We start from the raw sequence: 17641 nt of genomic DNA on the forward strand, positions 1-17641 counted from the left end.
TAGTCTTTGTGTACTGGCACTGCATAAGTTCAATGCAATACACAAATGTGAAACAGCTAGATTTTAGGAAGGATTTACATCCTATGCAAATTGCAACATTGTTGCGATCCAGGAAGACACACTGTACAGTGGCTGCTCTGAGGAGGGTTCCCGCTGCCTCTCAGCTGGGGGTTCCATGCTCTGCTGCTCATCTATAAGAAGTGGAACTTTCTCCATAGCAACCATCCACCTTCTGTGTTCAGATCCCCCAATACAGAGATGAGGAGATACGCGGCCTTTCCTGCAGCTTATACACACGGTGACCAGGCAGTGAGGTTAATGGTATAATGTATACTTACCTGTGCCTCGGTCATCAGGAGAGCGGCACATCTGGGGATGCTGGTTCAAAGGGTGCCTGCACCATACACCAGCATATGAGTGAATCCCTCATACAGAGACTTCACAAATCTTCTGCTGAGTTTGTTTGAATCAGAAATTCAGTTTGGTGCAGAAATCTGTATTTTTGAAAGTGCGCTTCTTCTGATAGCTGAGGGAGATGTAAGTATACAGGATAACATGATTACAGTGAGTCATGTAGTAAGTCCCAACTGGCTACTTATACTGGTGGGCTACCCAATACTGAGGGCTGTCTCTGGCTACCTATACTGGTGGGCTACCTCTGGCTACCAAATACTGAGGGCTGTCTCTGGCTATCTATACTGGTGGGTTACCTCTGGCTACCAAATACTGAGGGCTGTCTCTGGCTACCTATACTGGTGGGCTACCTCTAGCTACCCAGTACTGAGGGCTGTCTCTGGCTACCTATACTGGTGGGCTACCTCTAGCTACCCAGTACTGAGGGCTGTCTCTGGCTACCTATACTGGTGGGCTACCTCTAGCTACCCAGTACTGAGGGCTGTCTCTGGCTACCTATACTGGTGGGCTACCTCTAGCTACCCAGTACTGAGGGCTGTCTCTGGCTATCTATACTGGTGGGCTACCTCTAGCTACCCAGTACTGAGGGCTGTCTCTGGCTACGTATACTGGTGGGCTACCTCTGGCTAGTTATACTGGTGGGCTACCTCTGGCTAGTTATACTGGTGGGCTACCTCTGGCTATCAAATACTGAGGGCTGTCTCTGGCTATCTATACTGGTGGGCTACCTCTGGCTACCAAATACTAGGGACTGCCTCTGGCTACCAAATACTGGGGGCTGCCTCTGGCTACCTATACTGGTGGGCTACCTCTGGCTACCTATACTGGGGGATGCCACATCGCAACATCCGGTTGATACATAGATTCTAACACTCTGAGATGCAGCAAGCAGTACGCCTCTCTGACTTGATATTGCCTAAAGGGGCTAAAGGTACGTACACATGTCCAACTTTTTCGACCAACTTGTCGTCCAGCTTGTCATTTGAACGACAAGTTGGATGTGTGTACGCGCTGTCGAGCGAATGATAACAGCCGGTTTGCCCGATCCACTTAGCGGATCCGTCGTGCAAATGACTGTCAGGTCCGTACGTGTGTACAAACGACTTCTAGTCGTTTGTCCAACTAATAGACGTTCAAACATCCAGTCGTTTGATAAGTCATTTAATCTAGTCCATTGTTCTATCCAGTCCGTTGTCCATTATCAAGTTGGTTAAATGACATGTAAATTAGTATATCAGCCGCTTTGTTGTTCAGTGTGTATGTGACGTTTGAAAGACTTGTTTGCACTTCAGGTCGTTTAAGCACCTTAACCTCCCTGGCGGTACGCAGTTTTATCCTTTGTAGCTAGCACTAGGCTTGCTACCATTGTCCCCCAAGTCCCCTCGCACCCTTCTGATCCCCCCCGATCGCCGCCGCTATATGTTACCTAGCCGCGATCCCGCGAGAGCCGCAGCCTCCCCAGTGAGCTTCAGTCGTTGCTATGGCGATGATCGGACATGACGTCTGACGTCATCAACGTCATGCACAATCCCGATCCTCCCCATAGCAAAGCCTGGAGCTGATTGGAGAGGCTGCGCCATTGCGGGATCCGCGCGGGGGGGGGGGGGTACGTATAACGGCGGCGATCGGGGTCGATCATAAAAGAGCGGAGGGACTTGGGGGACAATGGTAGCTAGCGAAGTGCTAGCTACAAAGGCTAAAGCAAATTTAATTCAAAAAATCCCTCCCGGGGCAGAGAAATCCTCTGCGGCGGCTACCCCACGTGTAGCTCGGGGTTACCGCCAGGGAGGCTAGGCTAACATGACAATCAGGCAGGGTTTCAGCCTGGCAATAAGCACAATACTGTCATGACATTGTGCTCACAGATGCAGTTTACTCTAACTGTCTAACTGTGAACCCCCCCCCTTTATCAAATAGTGGTTCTGCTTTTGTCAGTGGCAGTGATGGTCAGAAATGCTGATCCAATGGTTTTCCACTTTCCAACAACTGTCTCTGATTTCTGCTATTTTTTGTGGATGAACGCTATTATTCGGAATCTGCATTTCTGATCAGTAACTGCGGTAAACTTATGCATTCTCTACTTGGCCTAATACTTCCGAGTCTTCTTATTGGCCGGAAAATTCCACGGTAATCCAATTTCCGCGGCACAATACTGATTCACTGATTGGCCCAATGCTTCCAAGTCATGTGATTGGCCTAAAATTTCACAGTCTCAGAAATGCAGTATTTCAGCAGAATACCAATATCTGCATACCGACTTCTCCGCCGCAGAAAGCCGACTTCTGATTGGAAACTTGGAAATTAGAAACACATTCCTAGTCAGTGGTACAAAGGTGAAGACTGGGACTTGGACATGTCATTTAGAAGCACATACACTTGAAATCACCTAGTAAGTGTCAAACCTTGGAAACAGCCTGGGGGACTTCTGCTAGTGACACATAGGCTCTGCGGTGACCTGTGACAGCAACCTGATACTGAACCAGCCTGTCCCTGTTCAAGCATCTCTCTATTCCTACATCAGACTCCAATTCCCCACTAATTACATTGATTGCCATTAAAGGAGAACAGCAAAGGGTTACCATGCATGGTTACAGCGTATCAGTAATGAGGGAATACAGTGCAAAAAAGGCACTAGCAAGATGTACCTTATAAAGTGCCCAGCAAAATATATACATTTTCCTGTTGTGTTTCTTTTGGTTCATGTATTAGCATTCAGCTTAGTCATCATGAGCCACTAAAATGCCAAATACTGCAATAATAACCCCAAAATATCGAATGCAGCTACTGTAACCATAAAATAAATGCAGAAGTCATTACCTCACATATGAAATGCAGCCTACGTTACCCCAGATGTGACATGCAGCAAACTTTACCCTTCATATGAAATTCAGCAAACTTTACACCGCATAAGAAATGCATCAATCAGTACGCCACATAAGACATGTAGCAAACATTATGCCTCACATGAAATGCAGCAAAAATTACCCTTCATTTGAAATACAGCAAGCATGACACTCCATATAAAATGCAGCAAACATCACGTTCCATATAAAATTGCAGCAGTCATTAGAGATGGCTCAAACCTCCGATTTTCGGTTCGCGAACCTCGAATGCGAACCTCCGCAGAAAGTTCGGTTCGCGCAAACTTTTCGAACCGCAATAGACTTCAATGGGGAGGCGAACTTTGAAAACTAGAAATATTTATGCTGGCCACAAAAGTGATGGAAAAGATGTTTCAAGGGGTCTAACATCTGAGTTTTTGCATGGGGGAGTGGGATACACGCCAAAAGTCCCGGGGAAAAATCTGGATTTGATGCACAGCAGCGTTTTAAGGGCATAAATCACATTGCATGCTAAATTGGAAGCCTAAAGTGCTTTAAAACATCTTACGTGTGTATACATCAATCAGGTAGTGTAATTAGTGTACTGCTTCACACTGACAGACCAAACTCACTGTGTAACGCACCGCACACAGCTGTTTGTGTAGTGACAGCCGTGCTGGACTGGTGCGCACCATGACGAGAGTGCAGGTGATGGCGGCTTTCCAGCCCATATGGTCGCCGGGCTGAGGTAGCTCAATGACAGAACAGTGACTGTCCAGCTGATCGAATTTAGTCTGTCCACAATGAAGCAACGACCTTATTATCTTGGGTGTGCCCCCCCCCCCGAGACACTCATATAGCCAGCGGTCATTGCTTCATTGTGATACGCAAGCCCCTTCACCGCGGCAAGGTAACAATCACGAAAGGGAATTGACACATGTACATGCCTTTTGTTTTGTTGTTGCAGCTGCAGTGCAGCCAGAAAAATTAGGCAGGCATGTACACGCACCAGAAAAATTATTATAGCGGCCGCTCGTAGCAGCGGCCCTAAAAATTCAGGAATCCGCCTGGAGTCCTGGACCCTATTCGTGGTGGCGGAGTAGGCAGTCAAGCGGCCAGCAGGCAGAGATGCTATGTGTGAAGCGACTTAGTCTTCGGGCAGGCAGTCACACGATGTGCAGGCAGAGATGGTGTGTGTGAGGACTGACTTAGTCTTCAGGCAGGCCTAACCGTGCTTTGCAGACCATGTGGTCAGATGGACCCTTGACCCAATGCTGTGTGCCAGAGATGACATCACTTGCCTTTCAACATCACGGTACAGTTTGGGTATCACCTTTTTTGAGAAATAATTGCGCCCTGGTATCTTCCACTGCGGTGTGTGGCTTTGCTTTTGTGTGCTGCTTTTCCTCAGGTGGTCATCCCATTGCAGTTTGTGCTTTGTCATCATGTGCCTTCGTAAGGAAGTTGTCCCTACGCGGGTCTTGGTCTTTCCACAGCTCAATTTTTGGTGGCAGAGAGTACAGATGGCATTGCTCTCATCTGAGGCAGACACACACAAAAAATTCCACACCGCTGAGCACACCTGGGGTGATGGCACTTTTGTGGTGGCGGCCGACTGAGTGTTAAGTGGGGTGCCAGAATCAGAGCAGGAGGAGGAAGATATGTCACGGTTCCGTGCGAAAGCTGAGGAAGATGATGTGTTCTGTGTTAAATAGTCAAGTACATCCTGACAATCTTGGGGGTTGATGGCACGCACCTTCTGAACACTGTACTTTAGTCCAGGGACGCACAACATCACGACAGCATGACCTCGAACAGACCTGCCAGGTGGCCTGCCTCTGCCTGTTTTGCCCATATTGTAGGAAATTAAGTGAAAGGTATGCACTGACTTGACTAATACAATGTGCAGTCACACAGGTGCAGTGAACAGGTATGCAGTGACTGGTATCAATACAATGTGCAGCTGTCACACACACAGGTACTGTGAACAGGTCCAGTGACTGGTGGTATATAACACTGCGTACGCTCACGTAGGTAGGTGCACTGAACAGGTAGGTATGCAGTGATTGGTATTACAAATGTGCAGCTGTCACACACTCAGGTACCGTGAACAGGTGCAGTGACTGACTGGTATATAACACTGCGTGCGCTCACGTAGGTAGGTAGGTGCACTGAACAGGTGGGTATGCAGTGATTGGTATTACAAATGTGCAGCTGTCACACACACAGGGAATCACTGAATGTGCTGGGCCTGGCAGTGGCACAGTAGGAATTACCAAGGGGTCAAGGTCCAGCAGCTGCGACTGACTGACAGGGCTGTATATGCAACACAAGTGTCTGTGGGACACAAACACTCAAAAAATAGAAATAGATCACAAGAACAACCTTAGCTCTCAAAAGAGCTGTTGAGGATGAGGAGTGCTTTTTAGCAATAAGTATCAGCAAGAAGGAGCAACCTAACAAGCCCAACACAAGAGCCTAACTAAGCTTTCCCTATGTCAGCAGGTTCTCTCCCTTCTCTAATTACTGCAGCCACACGGGTGAGTGAAAAGGCTGACGCTGTCTGCGTTTTATAAGGGGGGGGGGGAGGCTCCAGGAGGGAGTGTAGCCTGATTGGCTACCCTGTGTCTGCTGGCGCTACCCTGTGTCTGCTGTGTCTGAGGCGCTACACCTGCTAATGCCGAAATTCTGTTTTGTCCCCACGTTTATTGCCTGATGAAGCGGGCTGGGCCTGCGAAACGCGTTGTACTTTTTTGGGGTACTATTTAATAAATGTGATTGCTACTATTCAGACAGTCTTTCGTGTCTGCTTTATGGAGGTAAGTCCACCACTTCCTCCCAGCAAATTTTAAAGTTTTTATCCGCTTTTATCCTGCTGGCGCCTCTGTTCTCCTACTGCTATACCCTGTGTCTGCTGACTGTGATGTTGAGGGTCAATGTTGACTCTAATGATGTAGTATAGGGGGCGGGTCAAACTCGCATATAGCTTGAGGTTCACCGCGAACTCGCACCACCGAAGTTCACGCAAATAAGTTTGCGGTCGAACAGTTCTGGCCATCTCTAGCAATCATTACACCACATATGAAATGCAGCAAGCATCTCACATATGGGGCTCGATTTACTGAAATGTGATAACTGCTATCACAGCAGTTATCACGCGAGCTGCCGTGCGCAAAGGTTAGTGCGTGAACAGCGTTACTTTGCGTGATAAGTTAAGGTTTCCGCGCAATCACATGCGTTTTTCACGTGAAAAGCATATGTGATTGCGCGAAAATCTTCGCTTAACACGCGAAGCAACGCTGTTCGCGCGCTAACCTTTGCGCGCTGCAGCTCGCGTGATCAGACTTTAGTGAATTGAGCCCATGAAGTGCAGGAAACGTTACCCCATATGAGATGCAGCAAACATGAAGCCTCATATGAAATGCAACAAACATTATGTTCCATAAAAATGCATCAAGCGTTTAAAACTCCCATAGGAAATACAGCACACATTACCTCCAATATATGAAATGCAGCACACATTACCACCAATATATGAAATGCAGCAATCTTTACTCTCCCTACATCTAAAAAAACATTAAACTTTACCTCCCACATAGGAAATGCAGCAAATGTTACTACCCACATATGAAATGCAGCAAACCCTAGCAGCTTCATCCAGGGATTGGGGCAGAGCTCCTTCACGACCATGGCTATTAGCCCCGGCCTGATTATAATACTAATGGAGGCGGCCTAGAAAGAGCAGTGTTGGTGCCATGGCAATGGATGGCAGCACTGGGTGGGCTAGGGGCATGATTACAGCTGTGCTGTGGACTACAGAGAGCAGTGCCACCACCATGTCAATGGACGCCAGCATCGCCTGACATTTAGGGCACTGCAAAAGGGGATTCGGGGGCCATGCCCATTAGAGGGTACCCCGGGGGGGGGGGGGGGGGGCAGAAGGGACACAGAAGCATGTTCCCTGCTGCAGGACATGCCTCAGTGTTCCACCCATTCTGCTCTCTGCCCCCCACCGCCGCACTATAACCCCCGGAATTAGCGACAAGCTATTGTCGCTATTCCGGAGAGTAAGGGAGGATAGAGGTATTCCCTGCTTAAATGCCCACTAAGGGCTTTCTTGCAGGCCTTCCAAAGCTTCCATTGGGCAGCTCTCTCTCTCTCCCCGGCATTGCCCCCCTGCCACTACCCTGCACGCTGCTCTGTGAGAGCAGGTCTTCCAGTAAAAGCAGGAGACTACAGGCCACCAGAGTGGTGGAGATGGCGACTACCTGATCCGCCCACACCCCCCTCCCACACCCCGGATCAGGTAGTATTGATCTTTTTTTAATTTACTGCCCCACCTCGGGTTCTGGCCGATAGTGCTCCTGCATCCAGTGAGAACTGCTGCCAGGTATGCTGGGAGGTGGGGGGCAGACTGCACCTGTGCGCCAGCCTACAGACGGCGGCGGCACGGCTAAAGACGCCGTCACCATATTAGATTTGGTGCAGCATGATGGGCACTCCGTATCCAGACATTTGGGACACAGGCCCCTAAATCCCTGCATAGATACATAAGCAGTTCAACACACTGCACAATCAGGACATCTAGCAACACACGTACACATTCATACAACTGATGCGTAGATTAAAAACATCATAAACATTGATGGACACACAGCACTAATTATTGGATAAAAATCATATTAAATATAGCGAATCGGTGTGTAATGTGCTCGGGGTATGGTTACAGGTACTAGAGAAAAACCCCATGGAGAGCACCAAGGCAACAAAATTATATTCAACTAGCTGATTGCCCCGGCGTTGCCCGGGTATGTATTTGGCTGGTGTCGGCTCCGCCCACTTTTTCTAACCCTAAAGGTGCCCATACACAGTACAATAAAAACGTTCAATTTTCCCGTTTATTCGACCAAAACGATTGAATCGAATGAAAGTTTAAAAGAATCTTTGTTTTTGATCAAGAAAAAAGAATCTATTATCCCGTTTTTTCAATAAAAATCCAATCGGACATGTTGGAAAAATGTTTATATTCGGTCTAACAGAATAATTGAACAAAATTATGTTATCGAAAAAAATTTAAAAATTGTACCATGTATGGGCACCATAACACACAAACACTTAATGACCAAGTTTGTGAGCTTTGGCCTGAATAAATTGATTATTTCCATAAGTAGTAAACAAATCAGATTAGAGGTTTGTGACTCCGCCCCTTTCCAGCATCCAGAACCTCAGTCACCCAATGACCAACTGTAGCAGGTTTGAGGCATCTGCAATTAACAGTGTAAAAATGGCAGCAATTCAAATATTCCCCTTGAAAATCAACAGGTGAATTTTGATTGGCTATTATAGGCTCCACCCACTTCCCTGAACATTAATCTCAGTTACCCAGTGACCATCTGAGCAAAGTTTGAGAACTGCCATTAACAGTGTAAGAAGGCCTGCAGTTTATATTTTCCCAGTGAAATTAGTTTTTGGCTCTGCCCACTTTTTATAACCTGGACACGCGGTCACTCAGTGACCAAGTTTGAGAGCTTTTGGGTCCTTGGCATCAATAAAAACCAATCTGATTGGCTGTTTGTGGCTCCGCCTCTTTTCTGAATTTGAACCCCAACGGTCAACTGAACCAGGTTTTAGGCTTGTGCCATTAACCTCCCTGGCGGTTTATTTATTTTGCCAGGGAGGCTGCAATGTGGTTTTTTTTTAATTAAAAAAAAAATATTTCATGCAGCCAACTGAAAGTTGGCTGCATGAAAGCCCACTAGAGGGCGCTCCTGATGCGTACTTTCGATCGCCTCCGGCAATCGAAAGTAACAAGATAGGCCGCAATGAGCGGCCTATCTTGTTTCGCTTTCCTCGTCGCCATGGCGACGAGCGGAGTGACGTCATGGACGTCAGTCGACGTCCTGACGTCAGAGCCGCCCGATCCAGCCCCTAGCGCCGGCCGGAACTGTTTGTTCCGGCTGCGCTGGGCTCGAGCGGCTGGGGGGACCCTCTTTCGCCGCTGCACGCGGCGGATCGCCGCGGAGTGGCGGCGATCGGGCAGCACACGCGGCTGGCAAAGTGCCAGCTGCGTGTGCTGCTATTTTCAGAACCGAAATCGGCCCAGCAGGGCCTGAGCGGCGACCTCCGGCGGCATACCCCGAGCTCAGCTCGGGATTACCGCCAAGGAGGTTAACAGTGCAAGAATGGTAGCAATTTTAATATTCCCCTTGAAAATGAACAGGTGAACATTGATTGGCTTTTTAGCCTCTTTTCTGAATATTAATCCCAGTCACCCAGTAACCAACTGTACAAAGTTTGAGAACCCTGCCATTAACAGTGAAGAAGGGCTGCAGTTTACATTTTCCCAGGGAAATCTGTTTTTGACTCCACCCAGTTTTTGTAACCTTGACACACCAAGTTTGTGAGCTTTCAGATTCCTGCCATCAAAATTGTGTGAATGGAAACAGTTTATCCAGCAAAGAAATCTGATTGGCTGTTTGTGGCTCCGCCCCTTTAGTGATTTTGAATAAGAATGGTAGCAATGTAAATGTTCCCCTTGAAAAATCAATTGGTGAATTTTGATTGGCTGTTGTAGGCTCCACCCACTTTCTAAATAATAATCCCAGTCACCCAGTGGCCCACTGTGTCAAGTTTGGGAACCCTACCATTAACAGTGAAAGAATGGTTGCAGTTTATATTTTCCCATGTAAAATTTAGTTGTTGGCGCCGCCCACTTTTTCTAACCTTGACATACAGTCACTTAGTTACCAAGTTTATGAGCTTTGGGGTCCTTGGTATCAATAATTTGTATATTCCCATTGAAATTAAACAAATCTGATTGGCTGTGGCTCCGCCCCCTTTCTGAATTTGAGCCCCAGTCATCCAGTGACCAATTGTGTCAAGTCTAATGAATTCTGCCAATAACAGAATGGCTGAAATCAATCTAACAAATCTGATTGGCTGTGGCCCCACCCCTTTAGTGAATTTGGACCCCAGTCACCCAATGACCGACTGTAGCAAGTTTGAAGCCTCTGCCATAAAAAGTGTAAGAATGGCAGCAGTTTAAATATTCCCCTTAAAAATCAATAGGTGAATTTTGATTGGCTGTTGTAGGCTCCACCCAGTTGTAGGCTCCACCCACTTTACTGAATCTTAATCCAGTGAGCAAGTGTGCCAAGTTTGAGAACCCTGCGATCAACAGTGTAAGAATGGCTGCAGCTCACATTTTACCATTAAATATGAATGGCTGAAATTTGATTGGCTGTTTTATGCTCCGCCCACTTTTCCAGGATTTGTAACCTCGGTCACCAAGTGACCAGTTGTGCCAAGTGTGGGGACTCTGGCTTGATTACTGTGAGAATGGCAGCCTTTTCCATTTTGTCCATTGACATGAATGGGTGGAATGTGATTGGCTGTTTGCAGCTCCGCCCAGGTGTGCACACGCACACACACACACATATACATACATACATTTCTATATATATATATATGATCAATAGGGCACTTGTGTAAGCGATACTGGTGGGAGAAGGCTCACAAAATGTAAAAATTAAATTAATAAATAGAGGTAGTACTAGGCTTAAAGAGAAACTCCGACCAAGAATTGAACTTTATCCCAATCAGTAGCTGATACCCCCTTTTACATGAGAAACCTATTCCTTTTCACAAACAGTCCATCAGGGGGCGCTGTATGACTGATATTGTGGTGAAATCCCTCCCACAAGAAACTCTGAGTGCCATGGTGCTCCTGGCAGTTTCCTGTCGGTGAACCTTGTTGCATTGTGGGAAATAGCTGTTTACAGCTGTTTCCAAATGCCAAAAAAGCATGCAGCAGCTACATCACCTGCCAGCAGTAAAAATGTCACCATGTGATAAATGTCAGAATGTAAATCAGGGATTTAAAAGATTTTACAATGAGCAAACCCTGACTAAATAATGTATACATAATTATTGTACAAATGAAGCACTTTTTTATTACATTATTTTCACTGCAGTTCCTCTTTAATTCCGTAGATAAAATAACAGCTCAGCAATTTTCAAAAGGTTTATTGCACAAAAATACGGTCAAGACAACATGTTTTGCAGGTGTGTACCCGCTTCCTCGGGTCAATAAATCCTACAATAACAGTTCCAAGTGGCCAAGGTGAAAGAGACTGGAGCCCTTCCAAAACTGTGTGTGAGGCTAGGTACACACATAGCAAAAATGCTAGCGTTGCGTAAAACGCTGCAGTTCATGCACCAATGTTACTCAATGGGCCGCAGAAAAAATGCATAGGTATGCGTTTGTACTTAGGCATTTTTAAAATCGCTAGTTTTCTTGCATAATATGCATGAACGCATCAAAAACACACGTAATGAATGTTTTGTATGCACTTTTGATGCTTTTTTTATGCGTTTAAAAAAAAAAATCTATGATGTATTTCTGCTTCCTGTTGCTTTCCTAGTGATTTGCATAAATGTAAATATAAAAACACATACAAAATATGCGTTTTGTATATGCGAACCGCAAAGGCATTAAAACGCACGCAAAACCCTTGAGAAACACATCTACGGTAAGACAACGCAAAAGCACCACAAACGCACACAACATTAACATACCGTATATACTTGAATACAAGTCGACCTTGTGTATAAGTCGACTCGAATATTCAACCCTTTTAAGCTGGAATTTTGTACTGACTCAAGTATAAGTCTACCCAGCAAAGTTAATAGCTGTACTTGGGGCTCAGGAGGGGTTAATGACTGCACTGCATACAGTGTTGCAGCCATTAATCCCTCTTGTCCCTTAAGTGCAGCCAATACCTACTCCAGGCCCCCAAGTGCTGCAATTATTCACTCCCCTTCCTGCAGCCCAGTATTTCTCCCTCTTTCCTTGTTAATAGTTGTGGTCAAGACTTTCAGACCTGTGTTTTCTTGGCATTTCTTTTCCGCTAAGTATCACTTACTGCAGGGTAAATTTCTGCAAATGGGAATGTCACTATTAGTACGCGCATCACTCAATGTACTCAGTGTTCCCTGTGACTCGTGTATAAGTCGACCCCTATACTTTTATGAAGTGAAACAGACCTACATTTCTAGACTTATACTCAAGTATATACAGTAAAACATGACATAAATAGCAGCTTTTCACGTTCTGTTATGCGTGCACCGCCTTAGCGGAAACTGTATCCTTTATTAGACAATCAAGGCATTAAAAACAGAAAAGGGTGATAGGTAGCATAGTAGGGCAACCAATTAAAATTAATTCATATGCATAAATATAAATGCAGTATATACTTATCCTTTTCCATGCAATAATGTAAATGGGGTAAGGCAATGGGATAATAATTGATAGCATACAATACATGGGAATACATGGTTCGTTTTTGAGGCAGATAGATGGTTAGATAGATAATTTCCGACATGTCTGATCTCCCGTTCGATCGTTATGCCGCTCGATTTCTGATAGAAGTGAATGGAAAAAGATAAGAAAAAGGAGCAGAAGATACGAGAATCGACTGCAGAATCGAGCAGCAAAAACGATTGAGAGGCAGGAACGAACCGTGTATGCCCAGCATAACACAGCATAACATTGGAATTAACCCTCCTGGCGGTCTATTAAAAACCGCCAGGGGGCAGCGCTGCTGTTTTTTGATTTTTTTCTTAAATCATGTAGCGAGCCCAGGGCTCGCTACATGATAGCCGCATCCCCCCAGCCCCTCCGATCGCCTCCGACGATTTCCTGGAGGGCTTCCCCCGTCGCCATGGCGACGGGGCGGGATGACGTCACCGTCGTCATGGACGTCATGACGTCTAAGGGAGACCCGATCCACCCCTTAGTGCTGCCTGGCGCTGATAGGCCAGGCAGCGCAGGGGTCTAGGGGGGGGGCTCTGTGGCGGCGCGGATAGCGGTGAATGGGCGCGGGCGGCGGCGATCGGTGTGCTGACGCAGCTAGCAAAATTACGCAGATCGGCCCAGCAGGGCCTGAGAAAACCTCCTGCACAATTGCAGTGTACTGCAGAGGTAGATGTGTTCAAAAATGTAGATAGGTGTCGGCCAATGAAAAATGATACAATTGGCATCCAAATAGTTACTGCAAAAAAAAGAAAAACAACAATCCTAGTCATTGAAACTACTCATTCTAGTAAAAGTGGAAGACTTCTAGCAACACCGCTGTGCAGTTATTTGGTTGAAACTGTTGGAAAAATAACATAATGAATAAAATTGCTTATTGTTTACCATATTCACTTATAGATTATTTAGTCAGTGTTTGCCCTTTGTAAAATATTTCTTCTCCCTGGAGGTGACCTCTTTAGTTAGGTGATCTGTGCGGAATGTTTGTCACCGAGAGTTCTGTGCACAGAGGGAGATACTGCTTGCTGGGCAGTTGGAAAAAGCTGGTATTTCCCACAATGCAACGAGGTTCACACTCAGCAAACTGTAAGGACCATGATCATGACATCACACCGTGGGAGGGCTTTCACCACAATGGGCTCTATTCACAATCACACATGCGGTAAGAAATTTTTTCACCACTATATTTTCTTCAGTGATAATTTCCGCATTTTTTCCACATTCACTAAAAATGTGCCTCATGTTTTCCGCATGCGGGAACAAAAAAAATTGTCCCAAAAGAGAAATAAAGTCCAGCAAAAACAGCGTCCAACACTCCATTTAAAGTGCAATTGAAAATTGAGCTGAAACAAAGTGTTTCACTTACCTGGGGCTTACCTGCAGCCTTCCGTTCCTGCGCCGGTCCTCCACGATCCTCTGCCAGCTACTTTCGTTACTGTCGACTTAAGTCGACGGCAACTGCGTCTGCGCACCCCAAGTCACACGTTCTGCGTTCCAGCCGCAATTGCGTCCTGCGCTAATACCATATGACATAGTGACTCTCTCCAACACCCCCCCCCCCCCATGTATAGCTAGAGCACTAAAGTATCTTTAGATCTTTCCTCCAAGGCTCCCCATTGGTCTAATAACAGACCAATGGGGATAAGGAGCATCCATTCTGGCTGGTATAGCTCGGTGTGAAGCCTCATGCGGCCGTATCTTTACATTCTGGCTATCCCAGTCTGCATGGGGACAAGGGGTTAAAGAGGCTCGGGAGGGGGGATCCCATGTCATTTTTTTGTATTCCCCACACTCTGAACATATATAAACAAAAATTAAAAAATACATTTATATACGTGTTAATACATTATCTATCATTTTAGCGCAGTAACGTTGCTACTTTTTCGTTTTAAATTTAACATCGATTTTCTCAAAAACTATAAGGTCTTTTTGAAAAATGTTTTTCCCCTCTCGGTCCCTGCAAATTTGGTATTTCTAGCACATAAGGGGGCTTTGCAATTAACCACTGAAGTCGGCAGACAGTGAAACATTTCCCACACTCTGCACAAGAACTTTAACCACTTCTCAACCACAGGGTTTTTCACCTAAAAACCACAGCAATTTTAACATTTCAGGGAGGCAAGGGTTAATGGGCTTAATGGGGGTATAATTTATTTAAAAAAACCCTCACTGATGCTGATCACTCACTTATGCTGTTATCTGAGATTCTCTCACGCGTGATCTCAGTAACTGTAACAGCATAGTGACTGATACAATGTTTACACACATTCTGAATGAATGAGCACTGTCATTGGCTTTGGCAGTGATTATTCAAACTTGCAAGCACTTTGATTGGCTTTGTGAACACATGTTCACATCAGCCAATCACGGACCAGCGGGTGCCCGACGCTCACAGCAGGAAAATAAACAGGAGTTGCTTATCTACGCCCCTGTGACTCAGGTGAATTGTAAAGGGGCGTAGATAAGTGTGGCAGAGGTTGCTAAGTGGTTAAAGTCAGCAGCCAGTGGCTTCAATGAAAAAACTGCAATCGCAGATTAAAAAAAAAAAAAATTGCGTTGGTGTTCGGGCTATCTCTATCAGGGACAACAAAGAGATGATTTGCATATTCAGCACTTATGCATTGTGGGAGACATCATACCATCACTTCAACCTGAATGAACACTGCCAAACACCTTCTGATTTAAGAAGGCAAACTTCTGTTTAGCATAGTGTTTTAGCAGTGGCATAGCTAAGCTGTGGGCCCCGATGCAAGTTTTACAATGGGGCCCCCAAGCACTCTATACATAACAATTGATACGACGCACCAAAACCTGCCAATGGCAACTACAGTGTCAGAGGTGCAAGAAGGGGATGGGGAACTGCTTGTTAAGGATTACCACTATTCAAAGTATCTATAGCAGTGATTATTATCAGCACAGGACCAATACAGAGCTAATACTGCAGTTGAGGGAGGGCCCATAGGTGCCCCTCTGGCCCAAGTGCGGTGGCTACCTCTGCAACCCCTATTGCTACGCCTATGCCCCTGTAGAGGGCTTTTTGTTCCGTTGTAGCCTCTTATACACTCCTAGGAGTTCTGCTTCACCATGAGCTTGCTGGGCAATCTGTAACATTGTATCAGTGTCACACACACTATAGTACAATGTATCAGTGTCACCCAGTATTTACACAGGAATGTAGTAGCACGCAGCGACAAGCGCACAGAGCTGAGGCGAGGCAAGATCCGCCTTCCTCCGCACACACAGCGCAGAGCATGGAGGGGTGGGTGTGTCCAGAGCTGTAGTCCCGGCTGGGCGGGCGGTGTGTAGCGCTGGCGGAGGGATACGCGCTAATATAAAGCGGTGCAGCTGAGGCGGCCTCCCCCAGCAGTGTGTGCGGAGCTCCGGACTGCGGCTTATTCTCTTTATCATCCCGGCACCGATCCCCGACAGACATCATGGTACGTAGGGACCGGGAGCTCTGCTCTCCCGGGGGGCGGGGTCTAGCGGGCCTCGGTGCGACCTGTCACTGCTGCGGGACTTCTTCTGGTGGCTAGGAATCTGTATTGTGCCCCCCTTGTCTCTAGTCTCTGTCTAATGGATCCCAGTAGTGTGGAGAAGGGGGTCTGTGTGTGTGTGTGTGTGTGACTATGTAGATGAATATTCGCATTTATGTGATGCTGATTGATTCTCTGAGGCCAGCACATATAGTCAGTGGATTCTGGCCTCCCTAGGACAGGGTGGGCTCCCTGCCATGTGATTGGTTGGCTCTGGCCTCCGCAGTACTGGGTGGGCTCCCTGCCATATGATTGGCTGAATCTGGACTCCGCAGCACTGGGTGGGCTCCCTGGCATGTGATTGGCTGGATCTGGCATGCTGTAGCCCCCCTTGTGATTTATGTTGAAGGGGGGGTACTCTTCCTGGTCATATTCCTTTTTCCTTTATGTAGCATTTAAGGATCATTATTGAATCCCAGAATAACAAGCCCCCTCTCTGCTTGGCTTGCATCAGCTGGCAGAGAGGGGTCCTCAGGAGTGTTGGATCAGGGTGGCTGAATGCTACTGTACACCTCTAAGCAATCATTCCCACACTGCCTCTAGCAATTCTGCAATACTGAGAGCTGCCCAGCCACATTCCTGCCTCCATACAACACCTTATTGCAAGGCTTGCTAGACTTGTTATATTCAGCCTGTAGTCTTCTTCCTGTAATTTGTATTATGCAATATAGTGTTTGCTACATTTTGTAGTCATTAGATACAGCATGACTGGGGAGTTTTTTTGTCAATGGGGCTGGCTGCTTGGAGTAAGATCGAGTGTGTATTTATAAGTGCATTTTCTTTTGTCGTTTTTTTTTTTTGGGGGGGGGGGGGGGGGGATTCTCTGTATGAGGTTTGTCACATCAATCAGTGGTTTGCAGGGAAATATAGCAGTAATAACAAGGTATAGTTAGCACTGACCCTTCCCATAGCACTTTTACAGAGTACATTGACAGTTTATGAAGCTCATTCTAGTGTGCCTTCCATAGCGGTAGCCTAATATCTCTCCCCCAGTTGGGCGGGGGGACGGGAGACTCAAGTAATAGTTAATTTCTGGAATATAGAAGCAAACTAGTATGCCTGTAGGAATCCTATGCAAACATGCCTATAGAAAACTTTATGTAAATGGCATTGTAGTGGGCATATAAGCTTGTGGGACCCCAGCTCTGCTCTGATCTCTGCTCTCCTGGCTGCAGTGACTGATTCCTCTGAGATTTAATGTGTTCTATTGAATCATCTGCTATGTGAAGGACAAAGGACAGGCTGTATGGTGTCACAAGTTAGTATCACAGCTATCATAAAACAATCTTTCTTCCCTTCAGGCTATTCAGACTTGCTGTAGACCCCACAGATGTCATCAGGGAGGGTTGTTTGTGGAGGGGAATGGGGCAGTTTTACTGTCAATGGAAGACACGCCTGCCAATTAGACCTGGGATTACTGTTCATCTTTTGTGCAGAGTCCCCCCCCCCCCCCCCCCCCCCCCCTTAAAGGGAAAAGTCTTTACCACTGGACTGCAAAGCGGATGTCAATGGTAAGAATGACTGCGGTGGGCCCTATTGTCTTGCAGAGATAAATAAGC

At 46.4% G+C, this 17641-nt stretch overlaps 1 protein-coding gene across 1 annotated transcript in view; it reads left to right on the plus strand.

The window, feature by feature from the left end:
* Positions 1–15880: 15880 nt before the first annotated feature.
* Positions 15881–17641, plus strand: part of CALM1 (calmodulin 1) — a 36129-nt gene continuing 34368 nt past the window's right edge. The window contains exon 1 of the mRNA XM_068254573.1: positions 15881–15986. Within this exon, the coding sequence (XP_068110674.1) occupies positions 15984–15986 (3 nt within the window). The 5' untranslated portion in view covers positions 15881–15983. The remainder of the gene's footprint in view (positions 15987–17641) is intronic.

The sequence above is a fragment of the Hyperolius riggenbachi genome, chromosome 9 (genome assembly GCF_040937935.1).
Source record: "Hyperolius riggenbachi isolate aHypRig1 chromosome 9, aHypRig1.pri, whole genome shotgun sequence".
Classification (NCBI taxonomy): domain Eukaryota; kingdom Metazoa; phylum Chordata; class Amphibia; order Anura; family Hyperoliidae; genus Hyperolius; species Hyperolius riggenbachi.